General features: G+C 39.1%; 1 protein-coding gene across 8 annotated transcripts in view; it reads left to right on the top strand.

Annotated features, from left to right (window-relative positions):
* Nucleotides 1-23,152, top strand: part of ENOX1 (ecto-NOX disulfide-thiol exchanger 1) — a 511,925-nt gene that overhangs the window by 272,944 nt on the left and 215,829 nt on the right. For 4 of the 8 annotated variants that reach the window (XM_076009424.1, XM_076009420.1, XM_076009421.1 and 1 more), the window contains one exon: nucleotides 9,911-10,057. The exons of 1 other annotated variant lie outside the window; for it this stretch is intronic. In XM_076009424.1, coding sequence (XP_075865539.1) covers nucleotides 9,970-10,057 — 88 coding nt within the window. In that variant the 5' untranslated portion in view covers nucleotides 9,911-9,969. Of the gene's footprint in view, nucleotides 1-2,140; nucleotides 2,327-9,910; nucleotides 10,058-15,977; nucleotides 16,573-23,152 lie in introns of those variants that run through there. 3 more of the 8 variants (XM_076009423.1, XM_076009422.1, XM_012761009.3) reach the window with 3 other exon arrangements.

Below are 23,152 nucleotides of genomic sequence, written 5' to 3'. Positions count from 1 at the left end.
ACTAAGAAATTCACATTCACACACACAAGAAAACTATTAGCACTAATAAATGAGTTCAGCAAGGTTACAAGATATGAAATCAACATGCAAAAACTAGTTCTATACACTAGCAATGAGCAATCTAAAAATGAAATTAAGGAAACAATTCCATTTATAATAGCATCATAAATAATAAAATACTTAGGAATAAATTTAACAAAAGAAGTATAAGACATGTACACTGAAAACTGCAAAGCATTGTTGAAAAAAATTAAAGATGACCTAAATAAACAGAGAAACACTTCATTTTCATAGATGGCTTAATGTAAAATGTCAATACTCCCCAAATTTATCTACAGATTCAATGCAATCCCTATAAAAACTGTAGGGGGATTTTTAAAAGAAATTTATAAGATGATCCTAAACTTCATATGGAAATACAAGAGACCCAGAATAGCCAAAACAATCTTGAATAAGAACAATTAGAGGGCTCATACTTCCCAATTTTAAAACTTACCACAGTAATCAAGACTCTGTGGTACCGGCATAAGGATAGACAGCTAGATCAATGGAGTAGAATAGAGAATCCATAAATAAACCCATACATGTATGGTCAGTTGATTTTCAACAAGGGTTCCAGGACAACTCAATGGAGGAAAGAATAGTCTTTTCAACAAGTGGTGCTGGGACAACTGGATTTCTACATGCAAAAGAATGAATTAGGACACTTACATCATACCAAATATAGTAATTAATTCGAAATTGATCAAAGATTTAAATGTAAAAGCTAAAACTATGAAATTGTTATAAGGAAACATAGGTATAAATCTCCTCATAGAAGAATTCCAAATAGTAGCAGTAGGTATATCATCCCTTCCAGAGAGTGAAGCTTACCCTCCCCATTTAATGTAGGCTGGGCTTAGTAACTGGCTTCTAAAAGGAAAAACAGTAACTTTGCAGTGGAAAAACTTAGTAGACACCACCTTAACCAAGTGATCAAGGTTAACATCCCCATGGTGACAAATCGTGCTGATGTCATGTGCCTGTCCCTTGATGTGCTGCGATGAGTTTAGCTCTCCTCGGTAATATTCTTCCCAATAACCCTAATCAGTCATGAGGAAAACATCAGCTACCCCAAAGGGAGGGACGTTCTGTAAAACACTTGGCTGATACTCAAGACTCACTGTCATGGGAAACAAGGAAAGACTGAGAAACTGTCACAGCACAAAAGAGACTAAAAAGACAGGATGACTCAATGCAGTGTGATATCCTGGGTTGGATCCTGGAACAGAGAAAGGACATTAGTGGGAAAACTATTAACAGTAAAATCCAAATGAAGTCTCGAGTTTAGTTAATAGTAGTGCACCAGTGTTGGCTTCTTAGTTATGACTAAGGTGCTACGGTCTTGTGAGATTTTAACATGAGGGGAAATTGAACTGTCTGTATTATCTTTGCAACTTTTTTGTGAATCTAAGATTATCCCAAAATAAAAAGTTATTTAAAAATTATTTAAAAATAGTAATAAGAAGGCCCAATATGTAAAACAAATATTAGCAAAGCTACTGTGGTTGTGGTAGGGTTGCAGGCCCGAGTCCTGCCTGCCTGCTCCCCCCTCTCTTCGTTCCCTCTCTCCCAGTCTGCTTGCCTCCCTCCCCAGGACCCCAGGCTTCTCTGGCATGTATTTTGAAAACTACTCTCCTGCAGGATTAAGTCCAAACTCCTAGACATGTCTTCTGCAGCCCTTCATATTCTCACCTTTCTCTAGCTTCATCTTCATCCTCTGCTGACCTCTGGCCTCCTGTTATTTATTTCCTTCGTATATTTTGAAGGCAATTTCTTTTCCTCAAGCAGACCATGACCTTCTTGTTGATTTTGCATGTGCTATTTGTTTTTACTGGTTGGGAGACTATTCACCCTCAAAAACTCTTTGAAAATCATTTTAGAATACAGCTCAAGAGAGAGTCTTCTCCTGAAAGGTTCCCATTCTGAAAACATGACTACAATAGCAGACAGTCCTTCTTAGTTGCCTGTATGCACGCCTGTAAGCACACTCCTTCCCTGCAGTAGTTCACATGCTCCTTAAGGAAATGCCATCCATCTCTCTATGCCAAAAATCAAGCACAGTGCCTGGCACATAGTGGGTATTCAGTGATTGTCCAATAAATGGATGAATGGGTAAATGAATGAATGAACGAATAGTAGCAACTTTATTAAAACTAGATTATTTCCTTTTTTTGTAGGTTTTAAATTTATTTGAACCTAGTTGTCATAAAGATACACGTTCAACATTTTAATAAGCAAGTTTATGCCAGTTTGCCAGCTTAAGGAAAGCATTGGCTTTTCAAGAGTAAGTGCTAGTCTGAATTCAGCCCATAGGTATATATAAGATATTGTGGGTGGTTGGGTTTTTCCCTTTAAATAACAAAAACTCTACATGGTGTGTACTGTATAGTAAATGAAGTAAGTACTGTAATGTTGCTTTTTCAGTGTGCCAGTGTTTGAAGGAGTTGTCAGTAAAACTAGCTGCGTACATTTATCTTCATTAGCCATTCCAAGGTGATGCTTTTTGATGCAGGTGGCCCAGCTCTTCTCAGGCACTTTAATTTGCCAATTATTGTACCCACTATCTGTAGAACAGATAGCGATTAGTTTCACATTTTGCTCACTGGGCAGCTTAATGTTCTTGTCACCTTACATTGAGTTTTAAATGTGCAAAGCACAAAGAATGTCAAGCATGTGTCTCAGACTTGGGAGTGGAGGCGCTCATGCCTTTAGAAACTTGAATTGCTTCTGGACATAGAAATTAAAGGACTTGGTTGATTAATAAAATAATAAAGTAATAAGGCAAACGTGCATCAAAGAAGGTAATGTGTGTGTGTGTGTATGTGTAAAGGCTTAGATGTATCATTTTATTTCTTTCACAAAAGTATCATTTGCTAGCATGTTTAAGAGAAGAAAGAGAGAATGGTAGGATCTTCTTTACAAAATAGCATTTAACCTTAGTAATTTCCTTCTTTGAGTATTCTAAGGCAACCAGGTCACAGAGAATTTCATTCACAGAGAATGAAATGCATCAATTTTTTTTTTTTTTTTTTTTTGAGACAGAGTCTCACTTTTGTTGTCCAGGCTAGAGTGAGTGCCGTGGCGTCAGCCTAGCTCACAGCAACCTCAAACTCCTGGGCTTGAGTGATCCTTCTGCCTCAGCCTCCCGAGTAGCTGGGACTACAGGCATGCGCCACTATGCCCGGCTAATTTTTTTATATATATATCAGTTGGCCACTATGCCCGGCTAATTTTTTTATATATATATCAGTTGGCCAATTAATTTCTTTCTATTTATAGTAGAGACGGGTCTCGCTCTTGCTCAGGCTGGTTTTGAACTCCTGACCTTGAGCAATCCGCCCGCCTCGGCCTCCCAAGAGCTAGGATTACAGGCATGAGCCACAGCGCCCGGCCTCAATTTTTAACATAATAAATATTTACTACCTTGTATTTTGGACAATTTTGCTCTAACAGAATTAATGCTTTTTTTATTGCCATAAAAAGTAAAAAAGTTTTCTTTGGAAAAATCCAAAACCACACTAGAAGTTTTATCTGCTGTTCATTTATTTAATTGCCTAGGAGTGAAGTTGACTGATTTATGGGGACTTAACCTAGTGCCATTATTAGTTGAAAAGATTATTTAACATTTTAGGAAACATGGGAAAATGTCAGGCACATAACATCCCAAACATAAACTTTATTTGCTACCCTCTTGAAGAATTTGTTTGCATATAATGTTCACACCAGTGATAACAGAAAATGTATTTAATAACTACTCAGAATTAATATGCTGTAGTATGCATGGCTGCCTAATTTAATTTATCTCTGATTAAGCCTATTATGTTTGAGATCACTTTACAGAAGAGATTTTTTTTGCCAGCTGTAAGCTTATTTGAATTGTAATATAAGTTAATAATGTGTGAAATAACCAGTGGTGCCTACTTCTAAATGTTAATTTTGCCAACTGACTTGCTGAGTTGCATAGCCAGATCATTCATTGGCATTTAGTTAACATCTTAAATGAAAACCAGATATTGGAATAAGTTTGAGAATTAAGTATTCTAGGAGTTTAAGACAAATGGAACAGAGGTTCTTTAATTCCAAAATCCAGAGAAAAGACCATTGTATTCTAAAAGTAATTGAAAATCAATGATTGATAATCACATATAAGACAGCTCGTACCTTTTGCATGATTTGTGTTCTAAATCTGTTTTGTCATCATTAAGTCCTCCTTGGATCAGATTAAGTAGTAACCTCAGGGGGTTGACAATGACCCATGCAGCACCTGCCTCAATGTCATGGTGATCAGATCTTTTCAGTGGGCCTAGTATGAGGGGGAAGGGGCTTGAGCTATTGCTGTTCAGTGGCTTGTTCTCTGCATTATAGACCAAGCTTGTCTGCTGTTTGTGCTGAACCAGCTGTTTCATCAGCCAGTCTAATTCTCTTCTTCAGTGTCTTCAGTAGTTAGCACCAAAAAAGTGATTGGGCTAATTATGTTCCCTTGCTCAGCAGTTGGCCTCATACAAGTTATGTGCATCTTTAGATATAGTTTGCACTGTTCAGAATGTGAACTTTATTATTTGTATTTTATGTAACTTTGGTAATCTCATTGCTTCTTACCCCGGCAACCCCAGAAACTGCTTTTCTTTCTCTTTGGGATGCTTTCTCTGGTCTTCTAATTGAAATTCTGCCCAGTCCTCAAGGCCCTCTTAAAAGCATGTGTGCTTTGTGAAGATTTCCTAACCATCTCAGGCCATGACCACCTCCTCTTTGGGCTTGTCTTGGGATCATTTGCCTTGATCATTTTACCACCTTTCATATAATCTGCCTGAAAGGCTGATAGGCTGCCTGAAAGCAGAAATCTTGCATTTTAAATCTTTATGGCCTCACAGTGACTAAATACAGTTTCCTGAAAAAAAAAAAAATGATGTCAATAGATGGTGGTAATTGATGGTTGGAATGCAAACTTATATGTATATAAGGGAGAAACTTACATGTCATGAACCCTAGGTGAATACATAAATGTAGATGAATAAATCAATTCAGTTTGTGGGTTCTCATTTGTTTTAAATGTGAAGAAGAAGCTTGCATGTAATATTTAAAAAATCAGAGATCATAAAGTGGATTTTTCCTTGCTATGAACAGCTCTTGCTGGAGCTACAGTTTGAATATTGGAATGTATATAAAGTGTGTTAGCCCTGACTTACATGAGAATCAGCTGGAGATTTCAAACATACCTGTCCATGACAGGGGCTTACCTTCAGACCAATTAAATGAGGGAGCAATGTCATTTTTAAAAAGCTAACCAGATGATTCTAGTAAGAAACTGGTGTAAAGGAAACTCAAAGGTCATTAAATTCATTCATCCATCTGGTGTTTGATTGTTTTCCACAGCTGTTTAGCAGTGAAAGAAGAATACTTTAAATAGGAGAACTAAAATTGTAGCTTTCTGATTCTGGTATCCAATGCCTCATCCAATCCTTCTCTCAAGCTACCATTAAGGTGACCTAGTGTTTTGTTTTGTAGGGGACTGTCTCATTTTTATCACAGAGAGACCCACATAGTGGGAAACTCTGCAGTTCTGAGCAAACAAGCACAGTTGTTCACTCTACTACCAACACATTCATTTTTTGGATACTATAAAATTATTTATATATGTATATATTTATATGTGTGTGTGTGTGTGTGTGTGTATTTCCTTTTGAGAAACAGGAAAAGTGTTTGATTCTTTGTTTTACTTGGTAGACTTTTTAATGAAAAGATACGAACACTTTAATTAGCAGCCTTGAGGGAAAAGAGTTATATCAAGAGAACAAGGGAAAAAATTGCAACAGGTTCTCATAGAATTCCTGCAATTCAGATGAAGGAGGGGGCTTTATGGAATGTAATTAGTTAAAGAACATCAAACTATTCATTCACGTTTATCTCTGTTATGTAGACAAATTAAGAATGATCTTGGAATGTAAGAAGACATTAAGTGAAAATCCTAAATTTGTAAATATAATCAACTAAAACTACACGCTCCTTAAGGATACTTAAGTTTACAAATGAGAGCACAAAAACTTATCAGAGCCTATATGGGTTGACAGACTGACATTTGACTCCTAGAGCTTCTGGTTGGACCTTTGGCCTCTTTCTTACCACACATTCTTTTAGTCCGAGCAACATTTAGCACAGTCCCTTCCTTTCAGATAAAAGTAAATATTGATAGATACATAGGAAAAGTGAAAGTATTTGACTAACAAAAATAATTTTAACAGTTTGATGTATAATAGTGTTAAGAATTATTCATCATGAATCTCCATTTCAGTTTTATTCTGATATCATGGAATATAGTCTTACAACCTAGGGGTTAACTTATCTCATAGTTATTTTCTGTTTTGGTCCCATTGATAACTGAGCAATCAGTCTGATCACTACATAAATGGTTCATTTTATTCATTGATTGCCAGAATTGAGAGCTGTGTCCCAGTAACTTGTCTTCATAACCTAATCACATCAACACTACAGTAATTCAGCCAATGGCTTGGTGTTCATCCGTCTAAAATATTGAAATATCCAGTTTCATTGAAATCATGATAGATGTTTCTCCCACTCCTAAATTATAAAAGTGCTGCTATAGGAAAAAGCATCAATAAATAAAAATTATAACATATGTTTTCCTTTTTTTTCCTTAAACATTTAGCTAAAGTTGTAAGACTCAGAGAAACATATGATAGAATGGGAAGTTGCAGATCAACTCATCCAGTCTTTTCCAAAGTATGTCAATAAATACTACCTGAAAGGAAAAAAAGTGGCAGGATCTGTAGGCAAATAACTTTGCATAATGCCAAGTAAAACAAAATCGAACAGGTGCCTTGAATATACTAATACGTATGGTAAAGCTTCAAGAATGGGAGAGGAGAAGGCATGAGACGAGAGAGGCATGTTTTAGAATTATCTAACCAGAGAACTCTTTATCATGAAAATCTGGAGGGACTTTGTCCAATTTCCTAATTGTGTAGTTAAACAAACTAGATTCCAAAGAGGTCAGGAAATTGATCTAGAGTCAAATGCTTTCCTTTATTTTTTGTCCAGGCCTCCCCGCAACATACACTTTTATTTGCTTTCACTATTTGCCTGTCTGTAAGTGCTCTGCCACCCTCTTCAGTGGCTAACTGACAGGTTGCTTCCAGGTGACGAGCTTACCAGGGATATGATGCCTAAAAACAGAAGTAAAAACTAGTCACTTAGAAAAGATGTACTTTCAGATAGTTTAAGATTTCAGTATTGTCTCATGTTCTGATTTTAATAGCTTTTATTTATTGGGCACTTCCAATATGCCACGTTCTTTACATGCATCATTTGATTTAATCCTCATAAAATCCTGCAAAATAGATAATATTATGTTCACTTTCCCATTGGGGAGCTTATCAGATCCCTCAGATTATGCGTTTAGTAAATGGAAGACTTGGAATTTAAAATAAGGTCAGTTAGGCCGGGCGCGGTGGCTCACGCCTGTAATCCTAGCACTTTGGGAGGCCGAGGCGGGCGGATCGCTCAAGGTCAGGAGTTCGAAACCAGCCTGAGCGAGACCCCGTCTCTACCAAAAACAGAAAGAAATTAATTGACCAACTAAAAATATATATATACAAAAAATTAGCCGGGCATGGTGGCGCATGCCTGTAGTCCCAGCTACTCGGGAGGCTGAGGCAGTAGGATCGCTGAGCCCAGGAGATTGAGGTTGCTGTGAGCCAGGCTGAGGCCACGGCACTCACTCTAGCCTGGGCAACAAAGTGAGACTCTGTCTCAAAAAAAAAAAAAAAAAAAAAAAAAAAAAAAATAAGGTCAGTTGGACTGGTAAAGTCTGCCATCTTATTAAGCTCCAAGACATGACAACAGCTACATTGGAAGAGTTGTTGACAACATAGTTAACTTTTAAAAAAGTTATTGGCCTATAATTGAGTATGACACAGGATAGAGAGAAATACATAACTTCAGATGGACACATAAGAAATATACTCATATATTCATATATTCAATATATTGAGTATATTTCATTGAATATATTTCATTGAATATATTCATATATTCAATATATTGAATATATTTCATAAGAAATATACTCAAGAAAACAAAAATATATTCAATGAAAATGATTAACAGCAAGCTGACTCAAATTTCTTCTGGGGATAAGGGGAGGAATACACACATATATACATTAGTACCTACATACATGCAGGCATTCTTAAGAGAAAGGTAGATACGTTTCAGAGCAGTAAGAGTCAGTATATAATTTAAAGGTAGTCTGGGCATGTACTTGTGAGAATGTTTTGTGTAGCAGTTATTTTTTTTTTTCTGGATATGGTGCTTTTCATAGGCATTTTGGGTACATGTTGATGAGTGACAGTTTGACAGTGAACATTCAAATTGCTCCGTTGCCTTCCAAATCAGTGATTGTTGTTTGGAGTTATCGTAAAGCCAGATGATTTTCTATGATTTCTCTTATTTAATGAACTTGCGTAGATTTTCTTAGCATAGTTATTTATTTGGGCCAGTCTTCTTGCTGTTCTATTTTTAAATATTTTACGTGTGTTTATTTTTACATTTCTCCCCATTGCTCCCTTTCTCCTTCCTTTCTTCCCTCCTCCTGTGCCCTCCCTTCTTCTCTTTCTTCCTCCCTCCCTCCCTTCCTTCTTATTGAGAAATTGATGTGGCATCTGCCTCAAATTGATTTTCGGTCTGAACTTCTGAAGCCAAGATAACAGTGAAATGCTGTTATCTTAATAAAGATAACATTTATAGAAGGAGGTCAACTTCACTTTGTCTGGTGCTCCCTAAAAAATAAAAGAGAAGTGAAATGATTTTGTCCAATACCTTCCCTAAAAGTAGTTTTGAGGTAGTTAGTAGCTAACTAGGGTAACACATAAAGTTCTCTGGATAAACAAACTAGACTAGAATGAAATACACAATAAGTACATATAACTACAGAGTAAAATTTGTAAGATTGGGAACTTCTGATTTTGTTAGATTGAACAATAGCTTTTATATCTTCCTATTCCAGAAATCTTACTAAAATTATGGTAAAGAATAAAAAACACTATAAAGCAGAGAAACAGAGAATGAGTGAGAGAATAAACCGGGGAGATGCTACTGAACAAGAGGTGTCAGCCAGCTGAGGGAGATGGCACAGGGGCTAAGGTGTACACAGAAAGCCAGCAGATTCACCCTACAGGACACTGCGGAGGCTTAGGAGGGGTGAGGCTGGAAAAAGCGGGAGGATTGCAAGAAGCTATGGGGCAGCATAGTACATGGAGTGGCAAGGCCCTGCTCTACCCTCTAACTCACACTGCCACTACCAATTCCTCCTCCCTACTTGAGGCTTGAGGGACAGTCTTGGGCACTTTGGACTCAGGGACTAGGCCCTGGAAAGAGGATGAAACTCCACAGAGTGAACAGGTGAAACCTTCCTGGACATATGGAAGGGTGGAGGTGGAGGTATGGGGTGGAGGTAAGAAACGATGGAACCTTCCAGACTGAAAAGGAACAGAAAGTGCCCAGAACCCTGGTAAAAAAAAAAAAAAAAAAAAAAAGATCCTTATTAGGATTCTTTACTGTGAAGACTTCAGAACAGCAGGATTAAAAAGAAGACTCCAAAACCTTCCAGAGAAATAAAACAGGTCACATGTAAAAGATCATGCCAGGTCAAAGGAGTACCAGTGGCATGAGACTTCTCACTGTGTACAGCTAGAAGACAATGAAGCACAGCCTCAAAATTCTGAGGGAAAATTACATTTTGCGTAGAATTCAATTACAAGCTTAAATGGCAAACACAGGAGAGAGTGGAATTAAAACATTTTTAGACATACACAGTCTCAACAAATTTTACCTCCCATGTACCTTTTCTCAGGAAGCCACTAGAGAATGTGCTCTACAAAAATGAGGATGTAAACCAAGAAAGAGGAAACCATGGGATCCAGAAAACAGGGGATTCAACACAAGAGAGAGGAACAGGGATTTCGCAAGATGGTGTTAAAAAGAAGTCCCAGGACAACAGGTGGGCACCTGGCCTGGAAAACCTCCCCTCCAGATGAGCTGGAGGGGAGGTTACTCAAGGGAAAATAGACTCAGTAGATTAACCAGGTGGGCTACTTGTGTGAAACATGGTTTTGGCGGGGCTTTTGTAGTTCCTTTGGATAGTTCATGAACAGCTAGTAATAGCCACTCAAAAGAAATAAGCAAAATAAAATAAAAGGCACCACCAGGAAAAACAAGATGTTGAACAAGATCGAAAGTGTAATCTTATACTACTTGGCTCAATAGTAAACCGTACTACATGGTCATAATAATGTAAACTAGAATGTTGATTTAACTCCAAGTTGCCATTTAAGCCACTGGAAAGATGGAGGAAGGAAGAAAGCTTGTTGGAAGGTAGTGATGGTATTAGACCACTAAATTTTTCTTATTTTGCATAGCAGTAAGATATTAGGTAATCTCTGAAAATGATAATTTAATAAGTATCAATATATACACAGTACTTAAATATAGGGAAGCAAATATCAGAGTTAAAAGGTAAAAGTGGTTTCCTCTCCCATGTGGGATTCAGCCTCCTTGGGCATGGGGGTGGGTGACAGTTGTCAGACAGTGAGTCTTCCTATGCTGCCAGGACCAGAGGTGAACCAGACTGAGAACAGTTGGTTGGGGCAAAAGTCTTACCTCTATGGAAAGTTACATACTCTGGCAAATAAGAAATAAATATCTTTCATAATAAAAGCAAAAAAAGAAACAGGAGTTTGCTCTGAGGATCAAGAAGAGGGGGTGGAGAGAAAAGGGGGAAGGGATTACTGTTTTTGGTTACAGGCCTTAGAATACTATTTGCCTTTTTTTTTTTTTGAGACAGAGTCTCACTCTGTTGCCCTTGCTAGAGTACCATGACATCAGCCTAGCTCACAGCAACCTCAAACTCCTGGGCTCAAGCGATCCTACAGCCTCAGCCTCCCAAATAGCTGGGACTACAGGCATGCACCACCATGCCCGGCTAATTTTTTCTATATATTTTTAGTTGCTCAATTAATTTCTTTCTATTTTTTTTAGTAAAGACAGGGTCTCGCTCTTGCTCAGGCTGGTCTCGAACTCCTGACCTTGAGCAATCAACCTGCCTTGGCCTCCCAGAGTGCTAGGATTATAGGCATGAGCCACCACACCTGGCCTACTATTTGCCTTTTAAAACTATGGGTATATATTACTTTGATAAATATTAAGTTGGTTTAGAATATTACTGGAATCAGAAACAGAAGCTGTAAAACCAAAGTGTACCACCCCTCCCTCTCCTACAATAAAAAGCAAAAACAAAAAAGAGAAAGAAGCCAATAATGATTTTCTTAATATCTTTCAAATGCCACGCATTTATCCCATGTCTAATAACAAAGTAGGGAACTCAGGACCCTCTGCCAGTCTTACTCCAACCAGCGTTTCCTGTCATCCACATCCACTCCCCATGTTCTGTGTTTAAGCTAATGGGGCTACTTCATGTTCCCTTTGCAACTGTATTTTCCTTCCTCTGGGCCTTTGCTTGTAGTGCAATTATTGCTCACCTTCCATTCACACATATCCCCCCCCCACACACACACACACAGACTTATCTTACCACCTCCATCCCTTGAACACTTCCCCACCTGTTTACATCTCAGTTCGGATTCTTCTTTGAGGGGTTTTTGAGGGGCTCTGGATAATAGTATTCTCCCCTTTCTTTGAATTCCTATTGAATTGCCTTTTAATACCACTTACCATGCACGCTTGAATTGCAATTGTTTTTTACTTGTCCTGTCTTTGTTAAGAGCCAGGGAGGTGACAATCATATTGCAGGAATCATATCACACTGATGTTTGTTCCTCCTCCTATAGTGCCTGGCAGAGTGCTGACATATTCCAGGCACTGCCTCCAGTATTAATTAAATGAATAAATTAATCTTCCATTAAATGTGGAATCTGTTCTCTCATATGGCCCAGGGGTAAACATCTGCATCTACAAAAATAAATATTACTAGAAAGTAAGGATTCGTTTTTGTTTTTGTTTTAAGAAGTTTAATGTGCTTTCCTCCTAAGTGGGGAGATTCATGCATGGAGACCAGAAGGTAAATTGCTCCCCTAAATTTTTGTTTATGCTGCCTTTTTGGAGGAATGTGGGAAACTTGTGAGCCTGAAAGTTAAAGTTTTTATTTGATTCTGCAGGGGTTATAGGTAGCCTGGCACTGAGGAAAATGTTGTAGGCAGGATGTTGCCTGGGCCTTCAGGTGAAAAAGCCCCTAGACATCACCCTGGACCTGGTGGACAATAGCACAGCCTAGGATGTGGCAGGAAAAGGGAAACTCTCTCATGAGGCCAGAACACAAAAATATAAAAGGAAGTCCACAAATTCCCAATGATATAACAAGGTCACCTAAGTAGGGAGTAGCACAGCTATGACTTGGATCCGTAGCTTCCCACACCAAATTTAGGTCTCTTTCTGTTTACTCAGGCTTTGTACTATAAGCCCCAAATCTGTTTATAACCAAACACATGATCATTGAACAAATTATAACAGGATTAATCTAAAACATCCATGTATGGAAATAACAAAATGCCCAGAGATACCTGGTACCTGTGAACAGTGGAGTAGCGTGGAGCCTTTGAAAAGAAAAAGGTAGATCTGTAAGTCCTGATATTGTTAAAGGAGAAAGTAAGTGTGGGATAGGGTGATCTCCTTCAGGTCTTTGTTTTTTTTATTTCAGCATAATATGGGGACAAATGTTAAGGTTACGTATATTGCTCTTGCCTTCCCTCCCCCCTCGAGTCAGAGCTTCAAGCGTGTCCATCCCTTCAGGTCTTTACTCGACTATCGCCTCTCCGATGAGGCCTTCCTCTGCCACTGTATTCACAATTACAAACCACCCCAGCTTTTCCCTTCCCCCATCCCCAGTTTTTTCTCTCTTAGCATTATTCCTACCTCACATAATACATAATTTAGTTTTTTGTTTCTGATCTGTCTCCTACTGGAATATAATCTACGTGAGGGATTTTGTCTTTTTTATTTCCTCCTTTTCCCCAAGTACCTTAGAAGAACCAAATGAATGAATTTGTATGAAATAAGTTTATTATTTGAGTAGAAATAGTTCTAGTAGGCTGCACAAACCTCACAGTAATTATCTTTGAGCGGTAATACTAGGGATCTAGGGGCAAGACTACCTTTTTATTGTCTATATCTCACCATGTATAAGTATCTCTTTTTAAAATAAAAACACTCGTTTTATAGGGAATCCCATGTGAACTGTTTTGTGAAGGCTATGATAAAATATCAGCTATTTGATCAGCACTGTTTATTTCTGATCCTGAGATAATAAATGCCATTCTGAATTCCTCTTCTTTCCAAAAGTCAAGTTGTAAATGGGCCACTAAGTAGTCCATGGACTTTATATTTTATGAAGCCTTTACCAACACGTGCTTTTTATTTTCCATTAGAGCAGTGCATCTATACTTATGTTGTGGTGGGGAAAAATGGGTTTTTAAGCCATATACACGTATACATTGTAACTTTTGTGATGGCAAAGTGACCTGGAGTAGATTACCTAACCTCCCTGAGCCTCAGTTTCCTTCCCTATAAATTCGGTATAACTTTTCCTATGAATAAAGGCTATAGTTCAAGCAAAAGAAAACAAAGTATGTATATTCAGTGCCCAGCAGTATCTGGTTCAGGGTAGGGCTCAATATATGCTAGGTCCTTCCCCTTTACCTGAGAAGGTGACCCAGAGAGAAGACTGTTGGTGATCACTAACTACTCAAAGTGTGGTCCTAACCTTACCAGGAAGTTTATTAGGAAAGCAAAGTCTCCACCTCTGCCTGATTCAATGACTCAGAGTCTATAGTTTAACAAAATAACCAGGTGATTCCTATGGATGTCAAATGTCCTAGAGGGTGGTACACCTACAGAAACCATAATAAAGGCTCTTGCCCACATTTTGCCCTTCTTCCCTCTGCCTGCTAACCTACCCAGGTAGCCACATATGGTTTGGACTATCTCCACCCTCTTGGGGACTGTAACAAACTACCTTTTCAATGGCAGTCATCTCCTATCTGGTGGCCTCACCATAACTGAATAAAACCAAAATCCCAGGTACACTTTAAAATAGGCTGCTCACTTAGTGAAACTCTCCTGGCTGCCCCCCTCCCCCACGTCATCTTGCACATTTGGGATTCATTTAGAAAAGGGTGCCCCGCAGAGCCAGGTATTCACTGGTGGAAGCGTAAGAGGATGCTGAGCCACCTCATCAGCCCTAACTTACTCTTAAATAAAGACAATCGGGGATAACCATGTATAAGGTTGTAAATCTGCTGAATATGGTATGACTATATGGAATGCCGATAATGCTCCTTAAGCACAAGCTTTGAACACTTCAGAAACCGCTATTACGAATGATTAAGACCTCCAAGATAATGGAACTGTTTGAATTGAAACGCCACAAACTTATTTACAGTATTCTAAGATGTCAAGGAAACAAATGAAAACCTGCCATTCACATCCATTCCTTTTTCCCTGTGGCTCCTTAATACGGTATGTATGTTTTAGATAGAAATAACTCCTGCCAGGGAGCAGCTATTATGCTACCAAGAGGCTTTCCTTCCCACATTTGCATTTACCTCTTGTCTCTTCTGTTTTGGAAAGAATCTTGATATATGGAAGTGAGTTAACTGAAGCTGAGGTTAATAAAAGCAAATATTAAAAGAACATGAAAGGGACTTCTCTCCCTTTCATGACTCAAAATGAAAAAAAAATACAATAAGGAATGTTCTGAGTGTGGGAAAAAAAACAAGGCTCAACATAATTTTTCCTTTTCTCTCACACCACAATCAATGCTGAAGATTTATGTGACCATATATTGGGGGGCATGGGTGGTTCCTCACCAATGAGCAGCAGACACCAGCTTGGTATCCTCCAATTCCATTCTGACTCTATAGCTGGAGAGAGTTTTAGAAACAACAGGTTGAAGCTCAGGCCTCAGGACTACCTCCCTCAGATACCAGTCACAGAGTCTAGGCCTCTGGAATTTCTGACCCACTGGCTTCAAGTTGGAATTTCTACAACCCCCTCTTTGGGTTGAGTTAACTTGTTGGAGTGGCTCACAGAACTTAGGGAAACACTTTGCCAGTTTATTTTAAAGGATATTACAAAGGATACACATGAAGAGATTTGTAAGGCAAGGTGTAGGGGAGGGACATGCCAGCCTCTGGAAGCCTCCTTGTGTCCAGCTATCTGGAAGCTCTCTGAACCCTGTGCTTTTGGGTTTTTATGGGGCTTCATTACGCAAGCATGTTTGATCAAACTGTTGGCCTCTGGTGTGAGCAACTTAAGCAACTTCAGTCCCTGGTTGGGGAGGTGGGACTTCAGGCCCCAACCTTGTAATCCTGCTTGGGTCTTTTGGGTAATCAGCCCCCATCCTGAAGCTACCTAGGGACTGCCAGCCATCAATCAATCATTAACATATAAAAGACATCACTTTGAAGTTTCCAAGGATTTTAGGAGTTGTATGCCAAGAAAAAGGTATGAAGATCAAATATATATTGTACAATATTCTCAAGTATCTACTTCAGAATATTCCATATTTATTAGGTAAGATTACGAGAACAGAAGATATCAATTTTAGAGTAACTTTTCCCTTATAAAAGTTCCTTTACCACAATTTTATTAAGAAATTAAAATTTGATTAGCAGCTTTTAATTAGAAATATTAGAAAAGGAAACTTTCTATTAATTATTTTGTGACCATCAGTTTTGTTTCCATAAAAAATAAACCCAGGGAGGCTGAGGCAGAAGGATTGCTTAAGCCCAGGAGTTTAAGGTTGCCCTGAGCTAGGCTGACACCATAGCACTCTAGCCTGGGCAACAGAGTGAGACTCTGTCTCAAAATATAAATAAATAAATAAATAAATAAATAAACAAACAAACAAACAAACCTATTTGTTAGGACCATAACAAGAACTTTGGCTGCAGATATGAGGATGTTGCTCCCTGGATCTGGCCCTGTCAGATTCAACATTACTGACCCATCAGTGTCTAACATTTTTGTCCCCTGCATGAATGAAAGTGTCCCCTGAAACCACAGGCTTGTTTCTAGAATGTATTTTGTTTGATTGGCTCCTTGACCCTTTTCCAAGAAACTTAATTTGCCCAAGGGAATCTCGTGCTGGAAAAGAGTGTTTGCATCTGCTTAGGGAAATGTGCCTGAAATAATGACTTATTTAGAACTGAGAACAGAATGGAATGGAATGGATTGATAAACCTGTTTGAGCAGGCAGAATGCGACCTGGGCCTCCTAACTCTTATAAAAGGAGCTCTGCAGCAAAGCAGTTTGCCTAGACCAGATCGGGCAAGAGCCATCTTCATTTAACAAACGTTGTCTCTGTAAATGCTGCGCAAAATTCTGACTCTTACAGATGCCTCAAGGCATGCCAGTTCATCTTAAGTTTCACTTACACTTCTAAGATGGTGCGGATTTCTCGATTCAGCCCTGCAGACCCCAGTGTAGAAATTGCTCTCCAAGGTACGTTACCCATTTTAAACTGAGTTGCGTCCTTCTAGATGACCGCAGAATGCTTGTTGGTGGTGATGCTGCTATGAGCTAAAGTGCTTCCTCGGGTGCCAGGAGAGTTGGCAAGTGTGCTGATGCATAGATTACCCAAAGAGAGGGCTTGACTCAGCTTCTTTCTCACTTACTGAACTGAAAATGAACCTAGAGTGGTCAAAAGTAGAGAGCTGACAGCTCATCTAGAGGAATAAAGAATGAGTTGAAGGAAATAAATAAATAAAAAAGGAATACTGCCACTGAGTTGCTCTTTCATACTGCTCCATTTCCTGTTTCTTTTTCTTTTTCTTTTTTCTCTTCACTCCTCTGCCAGTGAAATATAGTTGATTTGTTTATAACTATAGCCTTGAGGCTAATAACTCTTTGAAATGGTAAAGGTGACAACAAAAAAATGCACTTAAAATTTTAAAACCTAAAGCTAGATTAACTTTTTTGTCTTAATCTTTCTCTGCTGTTTAGTAAATAAAACAAACAACCAAAAAAGTTAAATCATTGACTGTATTTAAATTGGTAAGGTTAAGCTTAAACAGAATCCTATTTAAGTATAGTAGTAATGAGAGTTTACCTTTATTTTTTTAAATTTAAATCTATCTTTGCACAATTAGCAAATTATTAAATGACCTTTCTTTCAAAGTCTGCAAGCAATTGCCTGTTCCCACTAATAAGAGACCATGTTTTACAAGGTTCACGTTGATTAATTGACAAATGCTGATAAAGTCAAAGCAGTGCTAAAATGTAGTGTACCAACTGCAGCATAAATTACTTTGTTCAATAATGTTTCCAGTGGCTATACATTTGTAGTTTACCTTTCAATAAATATTACTGTCTTAATTGAAACATTCATTGTGGAAATTTATCTCTGAAGATGACTGTAAGGAACAGCAGCTAGGGCTAAACATTTCTTTATCTGTGTGTGCTTTTTCTGCTCAATTAAAACCATTGATTGCTGTGAACATTTTAAAGATGGATGCTTTATATTTTATAGGAAAGGAAGATGAACATATTTTAATATACTCTGAAAACCATACGCCCTTGATGGACCTTAGTGTTCTCTACATTTATGATAGCTTCAACAATAAATAAAAAATATAAGTTCTAAATGACCAGCCTTGCACAATTTACTGAAAGCATTACATTCTTTGCCCATGGCCATCAGCCATATGGTAGCATTGACAGGTTCCATCAGAGGACCTAGAGCTGGCTGTTTCATGCTCATGTATGTTTCAGACATCAGAGAAGCTTGGTCAGACCAGATCCTGCTTTTACATATGAATGAGTAGCTGTCCAGAAGGGTCTCCTGCATTCTGGATGAAACCCAAAGGTTCAGAGGATCCGAGCAGAGGTGGAATGAAGGGGTTTGAAGTGGATGGTAATGTAGGTCAGGGCACAGTCCATACTGCAGGGTGCCTACTCATCTCCTTTGTGGTCCATGCTCACAGGATAGACTCCCATACTTTAAGAACACTATGGCATGCAGATTTCAGGGTCCAACCAATCTGATAGTTTGGTTTGGGCATACTAAGATGTCCTGCTTCATCTATACTTCTAGGAAAGTAGATATCCTCTACACAGTGACTTTGACATACTTTTCTCAGCAGTCATTTTTAAAGTTCAATAAGTATTTATAAAGCCTACTGTATGCCAGGCACTGTGCTGGGCCCTGAGGATATACAACACATGAGCCAGTTTCTCTATGCCGAAGGAGCTTATAATATCTAATCATATCTCTGAACATTTGCAATTTGTTATTTAAAAGATATCTTTCCATAATTTGCCAACTATTTCTGAGCTCCCATTGTATACCAGGCACTATTCTATAATAGTCAATAAATAGTCTAGATGTTTCAATAAATAAATATTTATTGACTATTGGTAGTCAATAAATAGTCTAGATGTTTCCTTTCTTTGGTATTTATTGGAGACCACTATGCTCTCATGGCCTCTAAGTCAAATCTCATTTGCCAGTGTTCTGTTGGAGCTGCCTGAGTTGCTAATTACCAGTTAAGAGTTGTAATCAAGTTTATCACAGTTGCCAGACCTGGATTGAGAATGGGGTTTGACCAGTAGGACCGAGCAGAGATCATCATTCTAAATTTTAGTCAAAGGGCACAGTGCCCTCAGTATGGGCATGAAGATTGTGGAGCAGGAATATGGGGCCATGGGATGAGGGAGTTAGGGTGATTTGGGACGTGGCAGAACCAAGCTGATTTGGGAATGTGGATCACTGTAGAGGCAGGTTAAACTGGCATTCCAAGGCTGAAGGTTGTGTAGAAGTTGGATGGGGCTAGTAAATGGTAGAAGTCCAAGTGACCGACTAACAGGCAAGGACAGAAGCCAGACTAGCCATGGAGGGCACAGAGAGGCAGCCACCTAGAAGAGATCAGAGCAGGTTAGCGGGAGTTCAGTTAGTGCTGTCAGCCCAGTTGGCACTTAAGCATTCTAGACGCATCCCAGATTCTGCTGGGATGGGTTCAACCATGAAGAGAGTCAAGTTCAAAGATTAAAAAGACTGAAAAAATCCCTTGCTACTGAGAATTTGGATCACAAGAAGTAAAATATGCTTCTGGTAGCCTGGGCCACAAGGGTCTGAGCAGGATGGACAGCATGATGAGGGATTTCTGAGTCTGAGCTCCTTTGGTTTTCTCAGCCCAGACATCACTAAGACAGTGTCTGGCATGCCATAGTCACTCTGCAAATATCCCACTGACCTGACCTTGGTTCTGAGATGGGGGCAGATTCCAAAATGAGGTGATTTTTCTATGACAGTATAAAATTTAAATTGCCCTGGCACTTAATGAAAAGAAAAAAAAAACATAGGACAAACGTACAAGAAGGAAGCTGATCATTTGTTTCAATGATATTGCATTTCCCAGTATTTACATTTGTTTCCTCCTTTGATTTCTTTTCTTGGGGTACAGCACTAAGAAGATGGACAGACTAGTATGGAACCTAGAAAAGTTCTAAGAGAGCGTGGTTAGCTGTTAACCAGATTGGAGATGTTTTCCTTGTGGAAGCATTTGGAGAGAAAGAAATGAAAAGGGAAGGGTAAAGTGATTAAAACCCTGCTGAAAATTTCAGGGATATGCCAGAACTTGGCTGAATTGTATCACACCCAGAATCTCTTCTGATCTTCCATCAGGAAGGTACTGCCCACTGACCCCCATTCCAGGGAGGCTGGTAACAACTGCCAGTAAAAATAATAGGAAAGAATATTCCATGTCCCCTTGATGAAAGTCCTGTTGTGCTGGTGTTGTACGTCACACACAAAAGTTTTAAATCACTGTCTTTTAAAAAACTGCCCTGCTGCACCACATTGGGTCAGTGGGCACCTCCCAGGCAGCATTTATGCCCATCGGTTGCCGTTCTGAGCCCCAGCCAGGAAAGCAGAAATGCCATTCCTCACTCTGCACTCCCGGGCCATATTCCCTGTTTAAACACTAGATGGGGCATTGTTGTTATTGCAGTGGCTCTAAAAAAGTAAATATATGAAGCCCACAAGGAGGAAAACATTACTTTAGAACATAATGTTGTCCTATAGAATCAGAGAGCACTGGAGCAGGAAACAGCCGTGAAAAAGTGTACAGTCCAAACCCTTGTTTTTCATTCTCACCTGAGAAAACTGTGGCCAGCCCAAGTTCACACAGTAAGTCTGCAACAGACCCAGAACCGGAAGCCAGACCCCAAGTCTCCTGAGCCCAGGGCAGTCCCTGCCCCCTGCCTGGTGGCCAGCCACACACCCAGGGAATAGGTGCCGGTGACACATGGATGATCTAACAAACCATCTTTTAGAGAATAATAAAAGTTAAATCCGCAAGGCATGTCCTCCTAAATACATTCCTCTTACACCTGACTATGCCTGTAGATGACTCAAAGGAAACAGTGAACACAATTCAGACACATTTACCTCATTACACACACATGAATGACCATTTTATAAAATCGAAACACAAAGTATAATAAATTTCTAACTACCTTAAATTTACCTTGGGTTTTTACCTCCACTTAACTTCTTTCTAGACACTGTGAAAAAGGCCAAAGTCCTGTCCTCTTCTCTCTAGCCATTTACCAGCCTTCTTCACGCTAGTGTTAGAATCTTAGGGGCTTATAGCCTTTGTCACCCCAGCCTCTTCCTAGAATCCAGCTGAAGACGAGGGTCCTCCCACAACTTTTTTCTCTCTCCAAGTCCACCCAGGGAACCTCCTCCTTTTTCTCCCCTTCCTTTCCCCTCTATGGTAGACGAGGAACATAATACAAAACATGAAGCCTGCGGCCTGGCCTTCCCCTCCACGCACGATATCAGTGTGATTAAACTACTGAAGGAAAATGACGGGGTTCTCCTCCCTTCTGACTAACAGGTCCCAGCACAGAGCAAAATTCTGACAGACCCCGTAGCTGATAGGCCTTTGTGGACTATTTTGTTAGCAGGCACTCTTTCTTGAGAAGATTAATGTGACTTGTGTTTTAAGCAGACTGAGAAGGGATGATATTACAGTGTGCTTTCTCTCAGTTCAGCGGTAGCACGTCTCACAGGCCAGCAGTGCTCATTCTAATCTTTAGTTCAGTTATGGAAGCATTTTCACTTTCTCTTGACTTTACATCCTCTCCTTATAAGTACTATTAATACTACTACTAATCCAGGGTTCTTGGGAGGAGTGCTGTCTAATCAGAAAGAAACCATCTAAATTGTAATTTTTGTTTCATGTTAGACGTTGCAAATGTAAACCTTTTTTGAAGTAAAAGCACTTTTTAGGCCAGGCGCGGTGGCTCACGCCTGTAATCCTAGCACTCTGGGAGGCCGAGGTGGGCGGATTGCTAGAGGTCAGGAGTTTGAAACCAGCCTGAGCAAGAGCGAGACCCCATCTCTACTATAAATAGAAGTAAATTAATTGGCCAACTAATATATATAAAAAAAATTAGCCAGGCATGGTGGCGCATGCCTGTAGTCCCAGCTACTTGGGACGCTGAGGCAGCAGGATTGCTTGAGCCCAGGAGTTTGAGGTTGCTGTGAGGTAGGCTGATGCCACGACACTCACTCTAGCCTGGGCAACAAAGCGAGACTCTGTCTCAAAAAAAAAAAGAGCACTTTTTAAAGTCTATTTTGAAAAACTTGGCATGCCTGGGTGATTTATTTCCCCACTTGGAATGCTTCTCCTCTGGCCTGACCTAATCCTGTTCATCCTTGACAGCCCAAGTGTCATCTCTGCAGAGCTTCGACCCTCCCTTTGCCCATGTCCCCTTCCAGAATCCTCACTCTTTGTTTTGTGCTGCCAGGGCACCTGCTTCGTACCACTGGAATATAACATTTGTCCCCAGTACACTACAACCAGTTACGTATGTCTGTCCTGCCAGCCCATGTGTCTCCTTGACAGCAGGACAGTGGATAGCACCTGACCCATCTTGCATCACCTGGACAAAGCATAGGAGATGATGTCACCAGGAGTTCCATACATATTGATGCAACTGAATCAAATTATACCAGCACCAGCTCTTTTAACATAAGGGTTCTGAGCTTTTGGAAGGTGTATCAAGTAAAAGTGTAATTTAAAAGTTATGGTCTTCCAAAATTTCCTGAAGACTTATATTTTTTATATTCTTATTTTGGAGGTGAAAGTGCCCTATAAAACTAAGTATATATTACCCTGTATATGAAGGAACTAGTCATTTATTTGCTCTCCGCATCCAAATAGGACAGAATATTTTGTCACAGATTCACTTTGCTTTATACAACAGATATATACTGGAAATGTGTGTAAATCTAATGTCTGTAAATCAAATTAATGTATTAAAAAGCACTAAGGGAGCTGTTTAAAAGGAACATTTTTTCCAAGTGAAGAATATTTATATAAAAAGAATAATTTCTGAACATATCTGAGAACTTGCCTTTCATAAAGAGTAGTATTTTTCCTAGAATAATAAAGACACTTCTGCATTCTAGTCCAAATTCTTCTGGCACTAATTTTCTGTTTTTTCCATATTATATTTAAAACACTAGACTTATTCCTAAGAAGATTTTTAATTTATACAACAGATATTCTTGGCTTACTAAAGTTAACTCCTCTTCCTGTCATAAAATTGGTATATGTATTATGTATTATTTCTGGTTCAGTTAATAAAAAGTCACTTGCGTGGGCATTTAATGATTTTAGCACAAATCTTATTTGAAGGAATCAGTATTTTATACTCTTAATTTACAAGAAAAATTGAAGGCTGGTGTGAATGTTTATGCAGAGTTGGAATATAGAGGACACCAGATATAAATCTCAGCAACATACTTACTGTCTAAAGAACTAAAAATGTTGTGCTTGGAACTGAAGTTTATATATAGAGTTTTATTTAAATGTTTCCATCTTCCTCTTTTTTTCTAGATTGGCCAAAAGGGAATTAGAGAGGTGTGGAGAAGTGTGGGTTTGGGGATATTGTCGTTAGCATTGGCAGTGAGTGACTCAGTCAGTGAGTGTCCCTTTGCATTCAGAATGCAGGGTCACCACCGCCTCTTGTCCTAGCTCCCGATGGTGAACACAGCAGAGGTCTTTTAATA

This window comes from Microcebus murinus, chromosome 13 (assembly GCF_040939455.1).
Source record: "Microcebus murinus isolate Inina chromosome 13, M.murinus_Inina_mat1.0, whole genome shotgun sequence".
NCBI lineage: Eukaryota > Metazoa > Chordata > Mammalia > Primates > Cheirogaleidae > Microcebus > Microcebus murinus.
The sequence above is the reverse complement of the archived record's forward strand: the minus strand, read 5'-3'. Positions and strand labels throughout refer to the sequence as shown.